We start from the raw sequence: 16,054 nt of genomic DNA, 5'->3' as shown, positions 1-16,054 counted from the left end.
CGCTTCCCTCCTGTGTCTTTGTGTATTCTAAAACTACTTTTCTGGTAAGCTGTGAAACCAGCTTGTGGCATGAGTTCTGGGGGTCTTCAGTTTCTGTCTTAAACAGATTTGAAGAAATGCAGAATCTATCTAAAGAGTCATTCATACAAACTTAAAACATTCACTACACTTCTTGCTTTTGATGAGTTAGTATTACTTCAGTATTAACTCCAGAATACTAACTCCAGTTATTATATATAGTTATTAATACTAACTCTGCTGTTGGCAACTATGCCAAATCCTCAACTGTAGTGGGAGAGCTTTGAAAAGGATGCCAGCAGATGTGCTTCCTGGCTTTTAGTTAGTATGCATTTCCAAAAAGATTTCAGGTGATAATAACTCAATATAAATGTGTCTTTTGGTGATTTGTAGTGGTAGGACAAGTGGAAATGGGTTTAAACTTAAACAGGGGAAGTTCAGGTTAGATATAAGGAAGAAGTTCTTTACTGTGAGGGTGGTGAGGCACTGGAACATGGTGTCCAAAACAGTGGTGACTGCTCCATCACTGTCAGTGTTCAGGGCCAGGCTGGGCAGAGCGTTGGGCAACAAGGTCTAGTGCGAGGTGTCCCTGCCCATGGCAGGGGGTTGGAACTAGATGATCTTAAGGTCCTTTTCGACTCTAACCATTCTGTGATTCTGTGATAAAGACCTAGTTATGTAAACGCTTTTCACTTCAAGGAAAAACAGACATCTTAAGGAGGTGAGCTTTATCACATTGTTTAAGTGTCAGCACTTCAGGCACTGAGTAAGCAAGCCAGTATGCGACACAAAGGTGGGTTAACTTGGGTGGAGACAGCCACTTTGACTAAAAGACTACCATTAAAATGTACTTTGGACAAATTGACATCTGTCAGCGAATATGACTTGCCTACTCCTTGACCTGGTTTTCCTGATTTATGGTGGGATTGTGGAGCTTGCTCTTCTTTTGCTTTTATTGCATAGATTCCTACTCATATACTTAATTCTTCCATGTTTTGCTAGGTCACAGCATTTGGAGGAGGTAGCAGCTAGCCTAAGAGAGCGAATCAAACATCTGGATGATATGGTCCACTGCCAACAGAAGAAAGTCAAGCACATGGTTGAGGAGGTGAGATCTAGTAAAACAATTCTAAGCCTTTTGAGGGAACACTGTTTTAGTACATAATCCAAAGAGAGCTCTGTTCTGCGTGCAATTTCCTTATGCCACCTTATTTGCAAATGCAACAAAAGATGAACTAGTGAAGCAGAAAGACTAGGTGAAAGCAGTTTAATCCAGTGACTGTGGTTTATATACTGTGATTTTAGGCTGACGCTAATTCTGGAACTCCTTATGGTAGTCCAGGAAATACACATACAACTTGCAACTTAATTTGAAGCATGCAGAAGGTAACTGCAGAAACAGTGCAGACTGCTCATTAAGGGTCTCCTTCCTGTACAGACATGGAAGGCAAAAACTGCTTTATTTTTTAATTAATTTTCTTTTTTCAGTGTGGTTCCTGACAGAAATAGCCAGGCAAACAGTCTTTCACCGCTCATCGTTTTCACCCTGGTTTGGGGCATCTTTATTATCTTAGCTGATAAAAATTCCTGTAAAACTTAAAGTGGCTTTCTGCTGGAAAGTGGCTTTAAGTTACACACTGCCTGCATGCCAATAATCTGTTCAGCAGTCAGAAGGCTGTGACTGCAAGATCTGTGTTTCTCCAAGTGGATGAAAGAATGACATGGGAAATAGGTAAATTAAGTTTAAATTGGAGCTTTACAAAGCAGACTGACAGCACTATTACACAATTGAACAGAGGAGAGGCACTCATGAAATATCTTTTATTTGTATTTGGACATCAGACATTCACAAAATCAAATGTTTGGAAATCATTCTAACCTAAGGCATTCTTTCTGCATTCTCAATGTGCTACAATAGAATTTCTGATTAGACATGGTGCTTTTCAATTTTTATCAAGGTAGAATTTATATATAAATACCTAAATGCCTACACCTCCTTTGTTTTATAAGATTCTGATGTAGTCCTGCTGCATGACCCGCTGTGTGACACTAAGTGTCTTTTACACAGAGGGATGCAAAAGTATCTCTTTGCATTAAATTTCTTCTGTCATCAGTATAGACTAGTATAAAGTCTTGAGGTTTTGTTTCTAGTTCAGCTTGCCATTTTCAGGGTTTTCAAACATCACAGCAGGTGGTCAAAAACTGGGCTAACACTTTATACCATGGTATTCTATTAAGAAAAACATTTCCATTCTAATAATCCAATCCATCAATTTAATGGATTATGGGAACAATTATTTAATGTATTTTGTATATCTGTAAGATGACCATCATATTATCAGGTTTCTTTTGTTCTGACCAAAAGTTCTAAAGGACTTGCCACTCTGTGATACATGTGGCAACCCAAATGATTCTGGTAATATGAAATAATAATAACTGGCCCAACATTTATGCAAGTAATAGCTTGCCAATTCCTTTTAATCTATCTCTGCTGCTACCTTCATATACATAGAAGGCCCTTCCAGATCTTTTTGTTACCCTGTTTAACAAGTAGAATGTTAGGTGACCAACTCATTATTTAGCTGTCTCAATATTACCTAGCTTGATGTCAAACTACCTTCTTCTCAAAATCAATTAAATGTCTGTACAAACCCTTGACTGCCATGTAGCCAGCACTTTTGCTCTCTCCTTTAGTCCTTGTGTGTGTTAGCTTTTCTTTTAATTCCATTTCCTTGATAACTGCATGAATACCTGTAGCTGCATCTGTATGATGTAACTGAAGTTACTGAGTCTAAAGACCCCTGTAACATAAGTTTGATCACGTCAGATGGTACTAAATACATTAGGCAGTTAATGTTTTTTGTGCTGTCCATGGGTTGTGTTTGTACTGTGTTTGAGGAAATACATATGATACAGTTGGCATACACTATTTTAAACTGGACTCTTCATTAAAGGTCTAAAAATAGCAGCATTAATAGTGCAGAGGAGGGTAACTGTCTGCCACGGAGGAAGATTGAAAGCACTGCAGATGTTTGTGCCCTGAGCTATCCACGCATGTGGTATTTTTCATGATTTTGTGCTCTTCTCTGAGTAAACATTAGAAAATTATTTTTAGGCTTACTTTAAGCAACACTTGCTAACTATGCCATAGAAGCTGAGAAATCAGCAATGAAAATGCTTCTTAAAAGGTAGGCTCTTGAAAAGGAATGCTATCTGAAGAGGCTGTTGTGGAGTTAAGTTAAAAACTAATGAGCAACATCACCAAATATACTTTCAAGAGTAAATAGGGAAGACTGTGTAATTGTGCTACTATTTAACTCCCACAAAATATGTTCATCAGGGTATGCATGAGCACAAATCTCCTCTACTTAAATTTAACTAAATGCAGAATGTAACCGATAGGAATATCTAAAAAAGTGTCACTAAAACCTACCATGTTACTCATTACTGAATACTTTCATGGCTGCTGTCTGTAAAATAACATTCCATTTTAGGGTTTATGAGGGCATTATAATGATCAATAACTTGCATTTAAATTATATAATTGAGAAAGAATGATCAAAGCAGCTAGAAAGCCTGCTTTCTGAAACACTTAGTGCCTCTGTTGCATGAGAACAGACTGATAAGAGGCTAACATAGGAAACCCAGAAGAGATGTGGAAAGAAAGTAATCAACATTATCAGCAGTATAGTGCTAGATGCTGAAACAAAGCTACTGTATGAACTAAGTGTGAAGGATGGCTAAGCCTAGGCTTGCTTGACTACAGAATGAGCTTTTTTTTAGTATTAAGCTTGGTATATTTGGACAGAGACCTCAAGTATGAGGGGTTTATTTTTTCAGTGTAAACCACAACAGGTTTATGCTGTTATCATCTCCAACAGAAAGTGCAGCTACAGAAATGATGAATTATTTCAGTGGGGTGCTGAATAAAAAGATTTGCTGCTTCAAACTCATGCAGAGAACTGTCAAAATTGAACAAGTGCTGAGACGAATATGCTGGCTGAAAAATCACAGAATAGGTTGCTCTTCAGGCCTTTTTAGGGAAAGATGATGGATCGTTGGCAAGTGACAGATGCAGGGCATTCTGTAAAAGAGCAGCAAGCCATAAGGAGGAAGTGAAAGAGAAACTTTATAGTGGAGTTTTGTGATGCAGTAGGCAGCTCTAACACCTTCAGTGCTGTTTGATGGGAAATGCGTTAGGAGGCTGTGGTCAGTCCTAATCTAGGCATGCATGAAAGGGGATGCTGGCAGAGAAGCACCAAACGCAGGAGGCCATGGAGGAAAAGAGTATTAAATCCTCCTTTTTTGAGGGCCCATCTTGTTGGTACTGAATGCAGTAGATGTGTGACCTAGGGAACTGAGCCCAGGCGAAGAAGAACAATCACAATTCCACGTGCTTATACTCCTTATTAAAGAAATATGCTTCTATTTTTTTTTTATCTGAAAAGAAGTCCTTCCATCTCAGGCATTAATAGAACATTTGCCAACCTGACCTAGTCAGACCAGACATAAATTAAATAGGAGCATGGAAAATAACTTTCAGAAAAAAATAAATGGAAGAAATTAAATGGAAGTTTGCTGGACTCGGTAACTTTCAACATCTCTGCAGGTTAGATCCCATGCACACCCATTTTTCAGCCTCACAGGGATTCTCTGCTGTGAGACCCAAGATCACACCAGCTGAGCAGAAAATTATTCTACATAGTCTTAAAGCCTCATGTTCTTGTTAGAGGTTGCAGATGATTTAAGGCTGACAGACTTATCCCTGCTTCGAACTTGTTTGTTAAGTAAATCTGTTTGTTCTCAGCTTAGTGCAGTACACTTTATATGAAATGCAGGAGTTTATTTGGCAGATGTGTAGAAACCCAGCCCTTTTCTCATACTATTTGTACATAGCAGGCTTTCAAAAAAGCCTTCTCAAAAGATTCAGACAGATGGCCAGAGTGGGTCACCCAGAGCTCAGTGGTGAAATCGGTGAACATTAGTAGGTATGGGGTTTTTTTCAGCTCTTGTCTTTGTAGCCCTCTTAAAGTACAGCTGGACAGAGGGTGACTTTCAAAGAGGATCCAGGGAAAAGCTGGTTCGATCACAGGAAAAATCTGCAGGAAGACTCACAGTGTGAAAGGCGGAACTGTGCTAATTTTGGGCCCTTCCACTACAGAGTATCCAATGCAGAGACAGAACTGGGCAGGCAGAGGCAGGCACAGGGGTGCAATAGGAGGGCAAGGGATGCTGTTACCACATTGTTTCTTGCAGGGATGAAATTGCTTTTGCTTTTTGTGAGAGTGCTGGAAGCTTGTCTTTTGTGTTATCTATTTGATATGGTCAGTCAGTTTATCCTGTGTGTGCCATTCTAGGATGTGGGAGAGAGTTTAGTCTAATATAAAGCTAGAAGTCTTCAAATGAAATACAAAACATTGATTTTAAATCAGCAACAGATGTTTTTTTTTTTCTGGCTTTATCTCAATTTCAAACCTAGAGAGATTTCAGAGAGCTTTAATTTTGAGATCTGTGCAATTGACATTGAAATAGATTGTCATTTCATGGCACAATAAGCTTATTTTATATGTAATATTGTTTCGTTGTTTAGAAGCAGGAGAGGGAAGGAAATAAGCATTTACATCTTGTAAGCAAGGTGAGTGGGTTGATGCAGATACAAGGAGCTGTTCTAAAGGGTACTGAGAAGAAAAAAGGATATTTGATTCCATGCCAAGAAATTATCTACAGAACTCAGATGTCACATGAAATTCCCCTAACTACTGAATTGAACTGTCTCTAGGTCATGGCCCATGAGCTGTTCTCCAGCTTTAGTCTGAGATTCGTTGGATAATAAATGGTGACCAAACCCCAGGGAGAAGTTGTATCCTGTTCTGTTGTAGAAGATACTTGCACGAAGGACAAAGTGCTAATGAGCAAATGATATCCCAGATACTGAAGATACTTTGTATTATGCAAGTGGGGAATAAAGAAGAAATTTGCCCACCGAAGACTTAATAACCAGCTGAAAGATTCTGCAGCAAGATACTCCAACTCCAGATACACAGCATAATATTCCAGCTTAATTATGGAAGTGCAGTTTCAATTTTAGGTAAAGTAAAAGAAGCTGCACAGAAGCATAAGGGACAAGAAGATGGAATTACCAGCCACAGACAGATGCCATTTTTTTATTAACCAAAATCTGCTTTGCATAGTACCTACAGTAAAGCCCAAACCAACAACAAAACACAACAGCAAATGTGGAAAAAGAAACCCATCCTCGGAGCTGGGAGGAAGAAGATAAATGGCAGAACATAAATAACTCACCACCCCCCAGTTCAAGTGTTTGGCACGCCTCAGTGGACTTGAGCAATGCAGTATGTTGCTTATCTTTTGGCAGAAGTAGAATCACTGCTGGTGTTTGGTGAGAGTGTTTATACATGCATAGCATCAGCTCTTTCAGCTGAGAATTGCCTGGCCAAGTCATTAATTAGAAAACTTGCACATTACTAAGGTAGCTCTTAATAAACTGGGTTGAACTGTTAGACAATGTGGCAATGTTTATAACTCATTAGGGCATCTAGGTCCTGTGGACCTGCTTTAGCAATACATACAGATCAGAGACTGATGTAATGGGTTCATCCAGCTCGTTAGTTTAGGAAGGTCTCTATGGTGGTGCATTAACTTAATCAGTTGTTACTTTTTCTTAAAATACGAGTTTTAAAATAAAAAAAGTACTGAGGGGCTCAAGTGGTTTAAGGAGGCTTAAAAGGTGAAGGTGCTCATTCCTATTCACTGTATTATGTTCCCTGAAAAAAATCTCAACACTCTTGTTTTGCCTCTGAGAATTACTGCTTAAGGTCCAGTGAAATACTGGACTGAGAAAAATCTAGTTCTCCTTGTACAGCAATTATCTCTGAGAGTTCAGGCTGATGTTGCAATGTCTTGCGTGTCTTGTTTTGTGTCACATAGTATGTGTTTGTCCTCTGTTTAGTCATATTTATGACCAGTTTGTTAATGTCTGCACCAGTGTTACAGGTGTACAATCCGTGAATGGTAGACAAATAAGGAAAAATCAGGATACTTGAATAATATGTAACACTTAAATATGTTGACCTTGTCATGTTCTGACAAACATTTTGAACTAATGGATGGTAATATCAAGCGGTAATTGTTGACTGAGATTATCTAACAGCTGAATCTGTTCCAATCCAATAGATCACTCTATATTTCAAGCCTCCAGAACTGTGTCTAAGTACACAGAATAAAGTTTGCTATTCCGTATATTTTATATAAAGTCTCTACAATTGGACACAACTGGAATTTTCTCTTAAGATGCTTTTTACTTCTGCTTGAACAGCTTTGTAATTCTGTTGACTTCCCTTCTAATACCACTACTCACATCTCCAACGTTTCTCTAGAGACTCTTCTAAGTCTTGCAGTTCTCCTTTTGACTGTTCTTCTTAGGTGTTCTATCTGTGAGCCCAATTTAATGTTGTTGACTCTTACATCTAGCTTTTCATCTTATCGAAGCAAACTTTAGTTGATTGGTGGAAGAAGAGAAATTCAGAAGTGCAGCACTTCTGATAAATAGATAAAGTAACAATCTGGAACTCAAGGGAGTTTGAGAGAAATGACCTCTGAAAGATTTCAGAAGGAGGCAAAAGCATGGAGGTGGTAACAGCAATAGGACTGAATCAAGGAGGAGGAAGCTTGAAAAGGAGTGCTGTGGTCATATTAATCCTGAGCCAGTGGATAAATTCAGAATGATAACATTGCCTGTGAGGCCTTATGTGCTGATTCAGGTAATTGGAAATTGCAGTGGGTATGTGAAATACAAGCTACACACCCAACACAGTCTGCAGGGAACTTCATGGATCCTGCCATGATGGGGAGAGATCAGGTGTCCTTCCTGTGTCTGGCAGCAGGGATTGAAATGAGGTGGCTGAGGGGCTGGGCTCACACGCACCCTGCTGCGTTGGCCTGTCACCAGGCACAGAGACCCTGAGCAACATGAACGTACTGGGTGACTGAGCCAGCGTTCTTATCTCCTAGTTGTTACAGCACTGGGGGAATGCTCCCCAGCTCCTGGGGTGGCCTAAGAGCACAGATACCCCTCACTCACTGACAGACCAGATAAATTACTAACTGTAGCTTGGGCCTTGTAGCTCTTCCCTTCCCCGTTTTGGAATAATCAAACATTTCCCAGTAGGAGAAGTGAAAGTAGGAGCAACAAATACAGTGGGTTGGGGGAGGTAAGAGGTAATGAAATGATAGGTAAGAGGGTGATGGTGTGGTCCAGGGTTGCTAAATTCATATTTCTGTTGTTAGCAATTCACATTTCTATTGTTTTGAAAGGGGGAGCCTTAGAGGGTAGTTGTGCAAAAGCCAGATTTGGGAGCAAGTTGCTGAGCTGGCAGTGAGGTGAATTGCTGAAGTCTAAGCAAGGTTGAGGTGGATTATAGGCCTTGGTTACTGAGCAAAGAAAACGTAGGAACATCTTGGTGATAGTTACATCCTGGAGTCAGTCCAGAAGTGACCGAGGTTCAAGAGTCAGTCTGTGGTGGTTGAGAGTCTTTGATTTGCAGCCATTTGTTTCTGACCCTAGACTATTCTGGCCACAGCATGGGCACTCAGTCCAGTGTTGTGTTTGACCTGTCTTGCTTCTCCTTTCCTTCTCCTTACCTTATATTCAACCAAAAGGCAAAACCTATCGCTCTGTCAACTGCTAGTTGTTCTCTTGCTTTATACAGCTCCTTGAAACAAAGACACTCTCAAGACTTGGGTTTGTCCAGTAGAGGTTTATGGTGCTGTAAGTGTTATCATCTTATTTTAGTTTGCCATAACTAACATTCTTATGCAAAAATAAAAATGAAGTTAAGTAGCATGGCATGGATTTTATTCTTGAAGTGCTTTTACCCCATACCAGCATTATGACCCAGTGTTCTTGTTATATTCCTCTCGTAAATGAAAGCATCACTTTTACTTTTGCAACGTGACTTACATAAATGTATTGATTTAAGGTTGCATTTTATTTAGTATATTTAATATAGTAATATATGAATATATATAAGCCCCTAAAGTTATTCCTGTTTTCCTGTGCTATATCCTGTCAGGGGTTAATCACATCAAGTTTGCTCACTCCTGGTGCTAATGGCATAAGATGATGTGTACTCAAGTCCGTATTCAGTAAATAAACTTTTTTTGTAGTAAACTACTCTGGTGGGATGTGTCATCTGTCAGGCATGTGGGTAGGTTTAAAAGTGTGTCATAACTGGAAGTTGATTCAGACCCTGGACTGCAGAAGCTGCTAAGATAACTAGTTGGCCATGTGGGTGCAGCATTCTGTATGAAGTAATACAGGCGCCCTGCTACAATCTGGCCCTGCTTTCCTTCTGCAAGGGTCTCACAAGGTAGCTCTGCTGCATCTGGGGAGCAGGGACTGCAGGGCTTTTTTCCTGGTGCCAAATCAGCCTCTCATTTTAGCAACTGCTGAGTTTCCCCTGGAATATGTTTGGTCTGTGTGGCTGTGTCTTTGAGTTCACAATGTTCTAAACATCCACTGAAAAGTTCCATGTAAGTTACCCAGTTCACAGCCTTGTATCTGTAATCTGCATGGTCTAATCATTCCATTCTGGTTTACTGCTAGGCTAAGACTTTGTGTGTGTGATGATACAGTGCCACATTGTCTCTTCTCTGCACTGTGGAAGAGAAGGAATGTTTTAAAATTCGGGCATAATTCTTCAGAGGGCCAAAGCAGATTGATGTGATGGGTTCTGACAGGTACTGTGTAAACACGTTAAAAAAAGGCAGGGAACACTGTTTGTTGTGTGTGGTCAGTCTGCAAGTCCTTGGCGGGTTCTCAATGAGGAAAAAAAGGAGTTTGGGTTTGTGTTTGGGAAGGGGGGGGGAAGCTGTTTGTCAAGATCTTCCACTTTATATTCTGTTAGATTTTAAGGTGTCCATGCTCATTTTTGTCTTCAGAATATTGCAGTTAACTTAGAAACATTCTTAGGGGGTTTGTGTCTCTGTAGCCATTGTGAAGAATAAAAAATATAAGTTTAACTTATACTAAATCTATTTGTACATAATACTTGTAAACATGGTTACTGACACAATTTATTTCATATCTTAGAGCCTTTGTATCATAGAGTGAATATAACTTAAGGTAAATGGTTACAGAACACAAGAGTTTGGTCTTGCTTTTGGATAACTGATAATTTGATCGCTTATTTGGTAACAGATTTTTTTGTGTGCTTGATGTAAAAACCGTATTAGGCAGATGATGAGGTACATTATCTTCAATAACAGGAACGGATATCTGCCAGGGCAAAACCTCCCTTGATCACATAGCTATGCTTTGTTTGCTTCAGTCGTCTTTGTGTTGTACTGATTACTGGTGTTAAAATTATTTCCTTGTATGCATAGCAGAACAGAGCATTAAGAGCAGACCCACTTGAAAGTCCTAGAAGAACAGTTTATCTTTTCTGAAGCAGAACTTATTGGTGAGACTGGAGCTGTTGAACCAGTGACTTAATTTAGTCCTAATATTAAACAAAGCTGTAATTAAATATGGAGATCAAAATATGTTTGAAGATTTTCTGAACGTGCTACAAGCTTTGTGGTTTCTGTGATTTGAAAACTGAAATGATAATAGCTTTAGATGACATGGAGAGTTTTTACATGCACTTGAAAGAAGAAAAAGAAAGAAATACCTGATTTTGAGAAAGATGGATGATGACAGCACTCATAATCTGTAACTGTTCCGCTGAAAACACTGTATTTTAGCTTTTCCAAGTAATAAGTGGTCACTGTGTCAAATGAGAGGTGATAACTGAAGATCATGGAAACTAAATTAGAGCCGAGTTAGTTTTAGAACTCTTTTTCTTTGGTTTAATTCACGCAATTGTTTTGCTTCATTTTTTTCATAGTTTTGTCTGTTTGAAGTGTTTTATAACATCTACCACTAAAGTTTTGGGAGGGTGATGGTACTACTGTTGTTTTGCTTATTGTACCTTTGCATATTTGATCATTCTCTTTTAGCAGGATGTGAATATTTCTACTAATCGTTGTTTCTAGACATGCTGAAAAGTTTGTTGATTTTGAATGGGTTTATTCATTTGCTTTCACAATATTGATTTTAAGATACACAGTTAAAAAGTGACTGGTGAAAATGCATGGAAAATTTGACTGAAGGATTTAGAAATGGTCTTTCTTGCATAACAGTGTAACATAATGAATGCCAGGAAAAAGCTCATGTATTCTGAGATTTCCTTGATTTCAACTGGGCTGTTCTACAAAATGAATTCACTTCAGTAAAAGTCCACTAGATTTTTTACTAACAAATATTTTTTACTTTTCTTCCTTAAAATTGTATTAGTGAAGGCGACAGCCAACCAATAACCTGGCAAAGTAAAGCTCACTTAATGTAAAGCTTTATAGAAAGTACTTATTTTTTTATTATGCATAGGTATTTTTATAGTTTTCTTGTGATTTTTCCACTATTGGCATATTGCCCAAAAATGCAAAGGAATATGCAGGATACACACTTTTCTAATGCTGTAGTGTCAATGTGAGCATCTTTCTTTCCTCATCTAACATAGTTTTGAAGGATGCACTTTTCTATATATACAGTAGTGTAGACTTTACTAAAAGCAGTGCATGACAGACTCTGGCATTCCATTTGTGATGTGGACCATCCATTTAGGAGCTTTACTTCTGATTTTGCTTTCAGGCTTAAGATCAGAAACTTTTTATATCTTTAATTTACTTCAGTGAATTGTGGAGATGATTGCCTTAGATAATGCACTGTTTGGTAAAGCAGAAGTTGTTGGACAGGCACACAGCAAGGAAAGGGGTTTAGCTAATGATGTTGCAGTATGTCAGTTGAGAGATATATTCCCATACATTTAATAGAGGGAAAATAGGGTTTTGATTTTTATGTCGTCTGACCTGGAATGGTTTGTTTGGGGAAGCTGGATTGAAATTTAACTGGAAAAATTAGTGACCTGACACCATTTAGCAGTGAAAGCAAAAAGTATCCATTGCTTTCAGCTTTCATTGCTGTTGCTGTAGGACAGGACTTGTATGAGCACAGAACAAGGTGAGGAATCCATCTTCTCCCAGTTCTCCCACACACAGGATGCAGAATCCCATTTCTCCCTCAAACTGATCTTTCAGTGCACTTCTAATGATTCTGCTTAGAAATACTTTTAACACTGCCTTCTGCGTCTGAAGTAGACTCACTACAAATACAGGAAGCACCTTGTCTGCTGTGCTTGTAAAGTGGTGTGTGTCTACAGCTGTTGATCAGTAATAACCTGAACTGCCTCCTAGGAAGCAGTAACAAAGTTGTTATTTAGCTATTATTTGGGTTTGCTCCTTTTATGAGCTGCTGTTTTGGTGGGTGTAGTCAGCAGGGCTTGAGAGAGAATATCAAGTGACTTTGCCTTTGGTCCAAGGGGAAAATTCAGTTTGTTTGCACAAGATGCTATTGTCTCCTAAATGTGGTCAGCTGAAAGGAACTGACCTCTGTGGCCATCAACAGGTCTCTTATTCTACTGCTGCTAACAGTATGAACCTCACACAGCGAATCTTTCCTTAAGCAAAGGGTTCAGAGGAACAGAAAAGGAAATCTGTGACTTTAGGACTTTTAGAAAGCCATTCCCTCAAAATCAGAATAGCTTTGGGTCAACAGTAAGGGACCAGAATGAAATAACCAGTTTCTCTGAGTATGTGCCTTTCCCTGCTTGTGCCGGTAGCAGGGAAAGATTTAATGTAAAAATTCTTGTTGTACGTCTCTATGAGCAGGAGAAATCCCAGAACATAAGGAAGATTGTCTTTTGTTCCACACAGAACGGTACTGAGATGGAATGCTTCTGGTGCAGCTGACTTTATTTACTTTTCATGAACATTTGTAAATAACTTCTTCCATTCCCTAGGTCTGAAATGGAAATGCACTTTTTCTCTAGGAGCCTGGTATGAACAATGAACAAATAAGACCTTCAGGAAGCTAGGAAATGTGCCACATATTTTTGGGTGTAGTTAAAACTGACTAAAGCAAAGGCCTTTGAGTCAAAGATGGAGTTTTCCCTAGTGTGCTTTGTTATATGACAATGTTTGTGTTTCCATACTTCTTCCAAAACATACAAATTCTTAAAAGCCATGTTATATACTGAATCATCTATATAAATGCAATGAGAGCTAATCCACTGACTACTTTGTAAATATGCATAGGTACTCAGCCGGTGCTGAACAATAAAATTAAAAAAGTTTTCTTCCTACCATATCTATGTCTTGTTCATCTTCTTCCCATTCCCATTAGACTAAATGTCTCTGTTTTATTTTTCTTCATAGATTGAAATGCTAAGGAAGAAAGTGAAAGAAAAGGAATTATTCATAGTACAGCTTTTAGAAAAAATCTCTTTCTTAGAATGTGAGGTAATTTTTACATTTATATTATTGTGATAGTTTTATGAAACCAAATAAAATTTGAACTAATGTCATCTGATGTTATCTGGATGCATATTTACTATATATATTTGTTGTTCTTCAGTATGGCAATCAAACTTACAACACCAGTAACATGAAGAATGTGTGTAATACAGTCTCAGTGCTGATTTTCTTCACATACAGTTTTAAAACAGTTGTTATAACAATTACTCAAAACAGAAGCTTCTGAATACAACTGTTGGTTTGATTTATATTTTTTTTCCCGAGAGTAAGGATTCCTCTTTCTCAAGAAATACTTTTACATTATTTCATGTGGATTAAGCCAATGTGCAGTTTTATTTCTTTGCTTAATTAACACAATATGAATAAAATAAACATATGAAATGAAAATTACTGTTTTCCAGAATAAAGAATTACAAGATAAACTGGACTACTTAATGGAAAACCAACCAAAGACCAATATAGAAACTAGAGAGACTGGTGTAGGATGTGATCTCCCATACAGGTATTGAATTTTTCTGCTTGTTCACAGGAAAGTCCTTCATAATCTCCCTTATTGGTGTTGTATTAGTAAACCATTGTGCTAAACTGTTAGAGTGGATTGTGGAGTTTTACAGAATTTTCCTAAGTTTAAAAGATTACATCTACAAGGTGTAGTGTACTTCAGTGACTTATGCAGATCGTTGGGGAGTACTTATTTACAGTAACATGATTTAAGAAGGGAGTAAAAGAAGTCAAGAGATAAAACTTTACTAAATATTGGAAATACTGATGAATTGTGTCATCTGGCAGCACAGCAAAAAACAATGGACAGTTCTACCCTGAGGCTGGTTAATGCTGGCTTTATGCTTGCTTTATTATTTGTGTTCTGGGAGATGCATCCAGGACCATGTTAAAGGGCAGGTAAAACCAACAGTAAAAGTTTAGGGCTGCAGCAATTTTTTGGAGATGTACTAGCCCTGGGTGGAAGATTGCCAAGTAAAGAGTGTGGCAACATTACCCCTTCTGCATTGGGGTGGTTGTCTCTGATCTGTGGCGGCCAGTGTCTCTGTAGCCTTGGCTTCTCCTCCTTCCCTTTCTGTGCCCTGAACACTGTAACAGGGTTGCACTAAGCCCTGGGAGCAAGACTATGGACATGCACTTGAATATTACTTCTGTGGAAGGGGAAAAACAGAAACCAAAATAGTCAGGTAAGAAGGACCATTGCACATTACTTTTACTACCAACAGGTAAACTTGTTCATCTTAACTGCCCTGCAAACTAAATCATTTAGTTTGAGCAATGTAAATCAGCAAATGAAATCAGCAAGCTGCAATACAAACTAAAATTTCCTTCCCAATTAATAAATACTCTCATTTCAGTGTTCAGCCTAGAGCATGTTTTAATGAAATGAATTTTGAAACTTCAAAACCAGCGTGTTTCACTGAGTGTGCCAACAGAAAGCTATCTTTGTTGTCCTCTCTGGGGCTCCTCTGTATGTAACTGCCACCCCTACTTATCTGATATTTTTCCTGGTTTTGAGATTTACATAGAAATTTATCTCTCTACAGTTCAGATTTTATGGAATTACTCTTAATTACTCAAATTAATTGTGTTCTTAAATGTAATATTCCTACCTTTATTGTTACAGGATCTTTAGTCCTAGTAACTAGTATTGCTGGACATTGCAATATGAGCTGCAGCAGATGTCTGCCAGTAAACCTCCCAGTATCTGGTTTTTATCAAATGTTCTTTGTGGCAATAGAGAAAAGAAGTATAGAACATACCAAATAGTCTGAGTAGTTTAATTTTAGCCTGTCAATATCAATAATGAGGCACAAGTTCATTGCCATGGCATTTCCAGCCTAGCTCTCTGATATTCTGACATTAACTCTGTAAACTTTTTGTTGTCTCCTTAACAGTACAAGTACTGAGAATGGAAGATCTCCTGAAAGTGCAAGGCCTGTGAGGACATACACCCCATTCAAGAGAGTGTTGGAATTTAGCACAAAGAACAGTACATCTTGAGCTTTCAAGTCTTTCATTGCTTTCTAAATGCAAGCAAATACCTTGCGCCTTTGCAGCTTGATTAGATAATTTTTTATCAAGTCTTAGAGAAGAACAGCAGCACGGAGTCTTGCTAAATCTATCCTGAAAGCAGCTTTTTAGTAACTTCCTGTCTGAAGTTACTACTGACATTAACTCTGTGTGTGTGTGTGTGGGGGGGGAATATGAAGGAAATGGGATGAGTGAAACAGCAGTCAATATTGCTTCTTCAGAAGCTAGCTAGTGCAATGCGTCATTTCAAATGCCTGTAAGGAAGGAGTTGTATAGCTGTACAGGTTTTTTTTCTTCAACTGTGTTGTAATTGTTTGTGTAATGAAGCTCTAATATATTTTATTTTCAATGCTACTAGAAGCAGTATCTGAAACTATGCTGGCAGAGGGCATTAGTCTGAGAGATCTTCCTTTGTGTACAAAGTGTGAGGGCTGTTCATGCCTGTCAGAGACCTGCTGTAGTTGAGGGCTCTCTTCACCTCGAAGTTCACTCATAACCAGTACTCTTTTGCTTGGAGGGACAGATGCAACTGGGCTGTTTAAAGCAATTCCCCCCACACCTGCAGGTGAGT

The 16,054-nt window shown here is 38.6% G+C and overlaps 1 protein-coding gene across 1 annotated transcript in view; it reads left to right on the top strand.

Moving 5' to 3' along the window:
- The window catches only part of MYZAP (myocardial zonula adherens protein), a 59,237-nt gene that overhangs the window by 31,268 nt on the left and 11,915 nt on the right, over positions 1-16,054 (top strand). The window contains exons 10-12 of the mRNA XM_062627494.1: positions 1,021-1,126; positions 13,351-13,434; positions 13,851-13,951. Of these exons, the coding sequence (XP_062483478.1) occupies positions 1,021-1,126; positions 13,351-13,434; positions 13,851-13,951 (291 nt within the window). The remainder of the gene's footprint in view (positions 1-1,020; positions 1,127-13,350; positions 13,435-13,850; positions 13,952-16,054) is intronic.

The sequence above is a fragment of the Pezoporus occidentalis genome, unplaced genomic scaffold, assembly GCF_034315485.1.
Source record: "Pezoporus occidentalis ecotype Australia unplaced genomic scaffold, CSIRO_AGI_Poc_V1 ctg11, whole genome shotgun sequence".
In the NCBI taxonomy this organism is placed as follows: domain Eukaryota; kingdom Metazoa; phylum Chordata; class Aves; order Psittaciformes; family Psittacidae; genus Pezoporus; species Pezoporus occidentalis.
The sequence above is the reverse complement of the archived record's forward strand: the minus strand, read 5'-3'. Positions and strand labels throughout refer to the sequence as shown.